Here is an 8938-nt window from a genome sequence, read left to right on the forward strand (position 1 = left end):
CCCCAGGAAGATGTTTGCCTGATATCTAAAATTTTACTGTAATATTGAATGTTGGGAACAACTACTTGGCTTTGTCCAGTTTGCTTGCCTATAAGAAATAGGCAGTACGTGGTGAGAAGTGAGTTGAGTGAATAATTCTGCCAGTGGAAAATCTGGGCCAAATCTATGATTTTCTCCTGTTACATGAACCCGAGGGATGTGGCAAGCTTTTTAGCTCTCCAGACTGACCTGCAAGTGTGACCCAAACCCACCAGTTTCGGGTATGTTGTATGTTGTTCTTAATGGTTAGGTTGTTCAATGCCATTGATCAATGGCAACTCACSCACACAAGCTGCCTTTGAGATGGACCAGCAGGCGAGTGCTCTTGGGCATTTCTCATGAAGGTTTCCTGAGTTATTTGAAAAGGCCATCTGAAGAGTCCATCCTCTCTCAGCTCTGGGTATGCCCACGGGAGAAGATCTTGGCGAGGGATACAAGACACCCGGAGTGATACTGATGTATTTCAGATTACCGCTGTCATTCGTATGGTTTCCGTAACCTTCCGTGCTGCTGTCCCCGCAGTTATCTCCTGCGAGGTGTCGCAGTGGAGCGTGTGGAGCGGCTGCGCGGAGCCCTGCAGGACAACGTACCGCGTTCGGAGGCGCCGCGTCCTGCGGGAGCCCCGCAACGGCGGAGAGCCCTGTCCCGCGCTGGAGGAGCGGGCTGGCTGCGTGCACTACTGGAGCCGCCAAGGAGCCGAGTGCAAGCAGGCCCTGAGTGAGTCCGCGGCAAACAAGCTGTCTTGGAAATGGGGAAGGACTCCGGACCTTCACGCAGGGTTGAGAGAGATCCTTCCTGCGAGGGTGTTCAAAAATAGCGCCTGCCATTTGCTGGCGTGTTTGGAAATATCACAGCTCTGTTGCGATATGGCTTTTGTGAGTATGAATCTCTAGTAATTCTGAGAAAGTTGGTGTGCTGGTGCCTGTGTGGAGCTTCTGTAGGTAGGTGTTGAGCACTTTGTTGATGTTATGAGTCATCAGTAAAAAGTCACGAAGGAACCATCTTCGTCCAAGGCAAGGTATGGGCCTGCACTGAAGGAGAGGGTGAGCTGGGGAGACCTCCAGTGTTTTTCCAAAAAAATAAGATCCAACTTGATTTTATTCACTCCAACTTTTCACGACGTGCCTTTATTGATTTTTAGAAGAGCTGCTYCTGATTTATGCTAGTATTTCTGAGTCAAAATCTGTCCGTTCTGGAGATTAGCTATAATTGGCTTTTACAAACCTGTTGAGAATTGGTGCTATGCAAATATTGCCTCCTCCTCTCTTTCGGTTGGATTGTCTGCTCAGGCAAAAAATTGTAAACAATGCAGAATTTATTTTCAGTGAAATGGTAGGTGCTGATAATATGGAATTTCAAGGTTAGAATTGTTTTCGATTTCCTGCTGAAGATAAAAAGCACATGACGTTAAAGGCCAGTCTTTACTGTTGTGCTGACTTAAGCAGCCTCGGTGCAATATTGTCACTTACATTGTGTATTCTTTCTCTTTGATATACACAGTCCCAGCATTAATAACAACAGGAGGGTTTGGAAAAGCGAGGAAAARAAGAGCTGCAGCTGATGGCACTGAAAGAGCAGGGTAAGTCGGGGGTCAGCACAAGGGCACAGTCATGTTCCACCTCCACATAGTCTACGACTGCTGCTCAAGCATGAAGGCATCAGCCTTTCTGGTCCTCTTGTTTCCTGGCTGGAGTCGTTGATTGCAGTATCAGTGACCTAAAAGGTTGTCTCTATCCTGTAACCCCTCCTCTTCTACAGCTTTGCAAGCTAGTTAGTGTCTAGGGAAGATTCTTGCCATCCCTATTAGGTTTGTCTGTCTGTTATTGAGAGCTGCCATTCCTGGAGATGCCACATGGCGTTTCTCAGAGCCTCTCCTGCATCCCGAAGCAGCTGCACCCTTGTTGATTTATTTCCCCATGTAATCTTGCACATATAAGTGTATCCGTGGCATGTGGGTGCATCCATCCTCCTCACTTAAGTGTCTGAAGGAAGGAGCAAATCTTCACCTCTGTTGAGCTCCGTATTAGTTGAGCCTTCTTCCTGTACAACCCAAATGTGTAGGCACAGCTCTACTGCACGCACGTTTATTCCTCCTCTCTCCATGAGAAGAGGAGAACAAGGAAGCAAACTACTCACACAGCCCAGTATGCTCCAGAAAGGTGTTTGGAAATCCCCACGGTGACTGATACACAGCCAATCTAGACTGGAATCCAACTCTTTGCTGTGGTTACAGGCAATTACTGTTTTTCCTTGGGTTTCCCCTCTAAACAAGGACATTTTCTCAGGATTTCCTCTCAGGTTTGGCTCAGAGCAGAGCAGGGCAGAAGTGTTGTCTCAAACTGCTTGTCTTCCTGTCAAAACATGGCAACTTCACTGTGTCTCCCAGGAGCGAGAAGAGCAGAAAAACCCTTTACAGTCTAAGTCTTGTCAAAAAAATACTGCATAAACCCATTATTGGGCTGGAATCAGAAGACTCAGTTCCCTTGTTTCTTGGCCTTAGTAAAACACTTGACCTATCTATGTCTCTGGGTCCCCATTTGTGAAAGACATGTCAATAGACCTGACTCCTCCTCGACATGTGCAATTGGAAGTGCCACCAGAGTAGCTTTACACTCCACTGAGCCTTGTCAGGATGCCACCACACCACACATTTTGCTTCATGTGCTCTTCTTTTAATTGATAATCTGTGGTCACCCAGCATAGTCCAGCTCTCCCTGTCCCATGGAGGGCTGAAGGCTGCTTCTGGAGCTAACCCTGTGTGCGCCGTTGGTTGCAGGTACTGTGTTGAATTCCAGCTCGTGGCCATCATGCCGGGCTGCATGCACAGCCACCGCTCGCACACCCGCTGGATGCGGTACCTGCGGGAGGGCCACACGGTGTGCGTGGAGTGTCAGCACCCGGCGCTGGATTCCAGGAGCCTGCATTGCTACGGGGACGGCAGCGGGAGCCAAGAGTAAGGCCTTGGGGTTCTGCCTTCTTTTGCATTGGCTTTGCATGTTCAGGTTTTACATTCCTCCCCCTTGACCTGCTTGGAGAGATTTGTCCCAGTTTCATAATGCCCAGCACTCAGGCAGCACTTTACACCTTTAGAGTACTGCGCATATATTGACTCAGACCTTGGTGCATACCACGAGTTAGGCTGGGAATATTCAAACCACTTCCCTGCAGAGATGAACTGATCTGGTGAAGCTCACGCAGTGAAATGGGCAGAGCCAGGATTGGAGTGTGCAAGTCCCTGCACTTGGTGGGCTAAATCTCACTGTCTTTTTTTTTTTAAGTGGCACAACTGTATGCTTTTAAGACATTCCAGCCCCGTCTGTAAGGTTAATAGGCTTGTCAGATGGCAAATTAAACCAAATCTTTGGGTGATTTTAAGTGCTGTTAGCTTAGCTGGAGTGGCTTCATGTTGGTTTGGACATTGTTTCTGCGAGTGACTCCTTACTGGCTGCTGACTCCGGGACAGTGGTTAGTGCTGGCTCTGAGGTTGGGTGGAAGYACTGATAAATTTTTGGACTTTCAGTATCCTTTCCCCGGAGAGGTCAAGAAGCTTTGGGGTGATTGATGAGGACCACACGGGTTGTACAGATGAGGAGACTCCAGCAAAGATGAAGGGAATGGCTTGTTGCTTCAAGCTGTGAAACATGTCCGTGGCAGAGTCAGCAACAGAGCCGAGTGGTCCTCACTCCAGAGCTTCAGCTGTGGTCACTGGAGGCTCAGCTTTCCCAGTTCTTTTATCCTGATACTCTTGGAATTTAGCTCTGCTTTGAGTCTATCAGGGGCATCCTGCATTGCAGCCTTGCCTGAAAAATCTTTGTTTGTCAGGGCTGGGCAGGCATATTTATGCATTTATATACATGTTAAAATAAATACATTCATTTGAATTAGCAGCTGTATACTAGGTTTATTAGACTTTAAACATGTAATATATTACACTACCAGGACTGTCAGGATTGGCCTTTTTAGGCAGGATTTGTCTCAAGCTTTTAATAAAGTGAAATCATGTTAGGGTCCTTTTCCTTTGCCTCAGCTTGTTATGCATAAAGCTTTCAAACTTTTTTTTTTTTTTTGATAAAGAGGGAGAATTTAAATGGTGTGACCAGGCTAAGCTCTTTCCTGCATTCAATATGTATGTGATTGTAAAAGCTTACAATAATGTTGTTTTCCTAAAACCCTGGAGTCAGACAGGAACATCAGATTAGGGGAAATAAAAATATCTGCAAGAGTTCATTTCCAAACAGGGCTGCAAAAAGAGGGGCTCTGTTTTTAGCCAGCTGGTTATCTGGTGAACAACTCATGGAACAGAAGCACTGGGAAAATGACACTGTGTCTCCTAGGAAGAACAAATCTGATCCATGCTGGTAGYGCTGGGAAGGGGACAGCTAATGGAGCTGGGGTGGACAGGGACTSTGAGACTGTGACCATTGGTTTCAGTAACCCTGGACCCTGCCCACATCTCAGCAGCTGGCTGGACTCCATCCTAGCAGAGCAGAGCCTAGGAGTTGTTCCCAGAGGTTTGTTGTAGGGTGGACCCTATCAGACAAGTTGGCAGGGCTGTATCAGTGCGGACATGTGAAGACCAACGGGGAAACCATCTCTTAGCACAGAGAGCTTCTCCCCTCTGGTGTTACTGCCTGTAATGTTAAGTGAAGTCACATCTATACAGCGTTTTATAGGCAGATATGAGCTGTGTGTGTGTGTGCTCATTTAACTTCATTACTAGATATTAGTCTTGTGTTCTGCATCTCTGTATAACCTTGGTGAATTAAAGAGGCTCTTAACTAGGGCTGAGCACCTGGTGTGATTCACTTGGTATAAATGTCCCAAGTGCCAACTATAATAGGGTATAAAAATTCATATAGGTATTATTCGACAGAGCTGTCCCCTAATTGGTTTCCAGAAATAATAGCCTTTTTTTTTTTTTTTTTTTTTTTTTTTTCCTTTTGTTAGCTTGCAGAGAGGTCAAAACTGCCCTACAGAACCTTGGGGAGGAGAATGCCTCTTGGTGGGCACAGCCATTGAGCAACGTGAGGGAGATGTCTCTGAAAGGGGACGTGTAGACATTTGGCTCCCCTTAAAGCAGGGGGTGGAACCTCGTGCAGGGACTTGCTGGCCCAACACGGAGGCCGTAAATGCAGAAGGAAAGGAGAAGAGAGGAAGGAAAACATCTGACAGAGTTTATTTTGAACTCAGCAATGCTGGTGTATTTTGATGAGTATTTCCTAATTATCTTCTTGTGTCTAAGTAGAGTCTGGTTTATAAATGCTTCAAATTTGAGAGAAGTGCCTGTTATCTGTGCCTTCCACCTGTCTCCCACTCTGCAGGAGTCTGTAGAAGGCACTATTCACTTTAACCATTTGGGGAAACCTCAGGAGCTTGCATTCCTTTCACAAAGTCCTTGATTCATGGCCAGCCCCATGGCCATCAGGTGAGGACAGCTGGGATAGTCCGACTGCTTTGGCTGGCTTCTTCCTTCCAGAAGACTGCAAGACAGACAGGACAGAGCACTGAGCCAGGAAATCATTCTGTTAATTTTGGATCATCTTCTGAAAGATCTGCAAGCAAAGCACAGGGTAACAAACCTGACATCTGTTAGATTGTTCCTGTGTCAAGGAAGATCAGCTGCTCTTCATCATCTGGAGCAAGATGGAGCAGTTATAGCATATAGATGCCCAACGCTGATGGGGGTAGCGGCAGGACAAAGTTAATACTTGCTTTCCCCACCAGCAGGACTGGAGTTGGCCCATTTACCTTAAGCTTAAGGAAGAGTTTCTTTTAAAGGTAAAGCTGCAACCCAGAGTTTTGCAGAGCGTGGGACTGCGCTGTGCAGGCAGCTTGCGTTATCTGGGATCTTAATTCTCCCTGTGCAGATGCTGGTGTTTTGAATGATCCCAAGCCAGAATAAAAATACAGTGAGCTTTTTCCCAACCATGTGTGATGCATAAAACCCTGCTCTGGAGCGTGACTTCTCATTAAACTGAGGGCAGGGTTATCTCTGTGGAGCTACTGCAATAATTCCAATTTCCACAGAACTATAAGGCAAGCGAGGGTTGAGGATATATTGGGCTGTCYTGTGAGCAGCTCTGTGCACAGGGCAAGAGCTCATGAGAATCATGGTGTCTGTGCTTCTCTCGAGGCCGGGGCTGAGACACGCTGGTGTGAGGAATTCCTGTAAACCAAAATGCTGGAATCTGGGAAGGGGCATCCTGTGAGTGTCCTGTTGCTCCTGCTCCAGCTGCATGTGGAGACAAGTTGTATAGGCCCTTGGTTCAAGCCCCAGTCTATGTGCATATGAGGGGGTGAATAGCTGTGCAATGAGAAGGTGCTGCTGTTGCCTGCAGTGCTGCTGTTGCAAACTGCAGCCTCTGTGGCTCTTAGGTCAGCACTTTTGCAGCTGCTGATTGTGAAAAAAGGGCCTATGGATCTTTAGCTTGGCTGTTCTAATAAGATATTTCTCTGTTCAGTTCTGGTCAACACATTCTTGGACTGCCTTGGAAGAAGGGGGTTAGAAATAGTGCTCATATTTTTTATTCTGTCTTTATTTTTATTCTGCTTGCCACCTGACAGACCCATCAGGAGCCTTGTTCCAGCTCGCAAAGATCTAGTATCTCCATCCAGCTGCAATCCAGAAACACGTGGCTCTCAGCAAGGCTGGAAAGTTTGGACAAGTGTTCCACTAACGTGCTCGAGTTGGGCCCTGATGTGTCCCCATGTGCCTCACACAGGCTTGCCTGGTGCTTACTCAGCACCTGGATGTCTATGGATGGCAGTAGAGCTCTACTAGCTGAGGGGAAGCACGATGCCATCAAGGAAAATGGAGAAAGAGGGAGTTTTGCCCATTTTGCAGCCTGTCAAATGCTTCAGTACAATAGTTATGTGGAAGTGGGAGTGTTTTGTGAGTAGATGCATGCAAAGATGGGTACCTTGAGGGAATGTTTCTGTGAATCTTATTTTGGACTTGACATCTGCAGTATGTGCTGCTTCTTCCAGTTCTTCCAGTGCAGTGTTCCTAAGAGGACTGATAGTGGCTTCACTTCATGCTGTTATTATGCTACAGGGTCCCTGCAGTTAGTTCTTCTTCACAGAGGCAGAAAGGCAGAACTGGGACCATTGAGTGAGAATGGATATTAGCAAACTAAATGGGATTTAATGAGTTTCCTAAGGCCTAGTTGTACAAATGACTTGCTGTGCATTAACCTCTCCCTTTTCTGATTGTCTTTCAGGAATGAGCTGCTGCACTGGCAGGCTGTGGGGAACCCTCAGTGCAGGGGAACCTGGAAGAGAATTCGCCAGCTGGACACTTGCTCCTGCCCCTCGGTTCACAGCTTCTTGTTCATCTAAGTTCTCCCGGTGGTCCCAGCAGAAGAGCCGAGTGGTGGCTTGTCTGGTACAAGTGGGCAGCAGCAATAGTGACAACAACCAAATCAGTGACTTCTCAGGTCAAGGGCTGTGCTGTTTGCTTTCAAGAGTTTGCGGTATGCCTGGAGCACCATGGATCCTCCTCAATTTTCAAAGAAATCAGACCAGCTCCAAAGCATCCATGTCTTTCTCTCTCAATCCTTGCTGCCTCTTCTGCCTGGGAGAAGTTTTTCTGATCCTGATGACTTCTCTCAAATTCCTCTTTTCTTGAGAGCAGCAAGAATTCACCAAATAAGAAAGCAGGCAGAAAAGAAAGCCAATATAAACCTATGATTAAATATTTCCCAAAATCTTGCTGAATAATCAACARTGCAAAATGAATTAACTCAAGCACSTCCTTTATGCAGCAATAGCACTTCTTTGTGGCTGCTTCTTGTGTGTATTTATATAGCTTTTCCTTGTGTTTTCACCTTCCCTGGTCTCATCATTTCATATTGGTCCTCAGTCTTACAGATGAGGCTGTCCTGATTAGGYAAAGACCTAAGTTAGAAATGAGTCTGTTCAGATCTGAGAACAGAAGGTACCAGGGATGGGTATGTCCTTGGACTTCAGGTTTCAAGGAACATCTCTGGGTTTCCTCAAAGTGCCTTGCAGTTCTGGGGCTCTAAATACCAAGCACTCTGCCTGCACCAGAAGGGACTAACGAAAGCCTTGTATTTTCCACTGGGAAATATTCGGAATATTTTCTTTGTATTCTGCTGGTTTATATTCACCTTTTTCTATAAATGAAAATAAAAAGACTAGAGATGTTCCCCCAGTGTGTTTCTATGTGATTAATTTGAGTTAATTGAGAGGTTGTAAAACCTCTTTAGCTCCTGAACCTGCCTAATTTGTTCCAGCCAATGTTGCTGTCAGCTCCCCTGCTAGCGCAGACTGGGGGAGACTGGGGAAGACTGCTGCTGCACACCAGAAGCACTCTGAATTTCCTGGAGGTAGTTGAATACTGTACCCTACCCGTATGCAGAAGAGGACGTGCTACTTGTAATACACACCTTGCTTAAAGTAAATTAAAATCTGAAGGCCAGTCACAGAAAGAACTTAAYGCTCTGTCACAGAGTGGTGCTATGGCAAGTATCACCTAAAGGTAATTAAATTTATCACAGTCCAATTAAATGGCTGAGGGTGGGTCCAGAGCAGAGCTCAAATGCCAAGTCAGATGCTAGTCTGGGTCATGAAATCCATATGGAATTTGTGCAGGAACCTTTATGTACTGGGAACCTTTTGTGAAAATCCTAAAGGGCTTGGAGGGTTGGTACTTGAGCTGTGCCATAAAGTGCCAAGAGGCTCGAATGTGCCTGATGCCTTCAGCCAGCACAGTAGAGCTTTTAGAGCATAACTCCACTTTTTATGGCATGTTACAGGCTGTCTCTGGGAATCGGTGACTCACAAGGGGGAGATTTCATCTCAGAGTAGCGAGATAGGAAAAAAAATGACTTGTGCTTTCCTGTCTGACATAATCTGTAACCAGCTTGCCTTTGTGGCT

At 46.4% G+C, this 8938-nt stretch overlaps 1 protein-coding gene across 1 annotated transcript in view; it reads left to right on the forward strand.

Moving 5' to 3' along the window:
* LOC112949585 (somatomedin-B and thrombospondin type-1 domain-containing protein-like) overlaps positions 1-7622 on the forward strand; it is a gene marked incomplete at its 5' end in the record, with an annotated part of 9533 nt that extends 1911 nt beyond the window's left edge. The window contains 4 exons of the mRNA XM_026042020.1: positions 562-756; positions 1540-1618; positions 2816-2992; positions 7260-7622. Coding sequence (XP_025897805.1) covers positions 562-756; positions 1540-1618; positions 2816-2992; positions 7260-7377 — 569 coding nt within the window. The remainder of the gene's footprint in view (positions 1-561; positions 757-1539; positions 1619-2815; positions 2993-7259) is intronic.
* Positions 7623-8938: the final 1316 nt, after the last annotated feature.

This window comes from Nothoprocta perdicaria, unplaced genomic scaffold (genome assembly GCF_003342845.1).
Source record: "Nothoprocta perdicaria isolate Ctin4 unplaced genomic scaffold, notPer1 scaffold_3, whole genome shotgun sequence".
In the NCBI taxonomy this organism is placed as follows: Eukaryota; Metazoa; Chordata; class Aves; order Tinamiformes; family Tinamidae; genus Nothoprocta; species Nothoprocta perdicaria.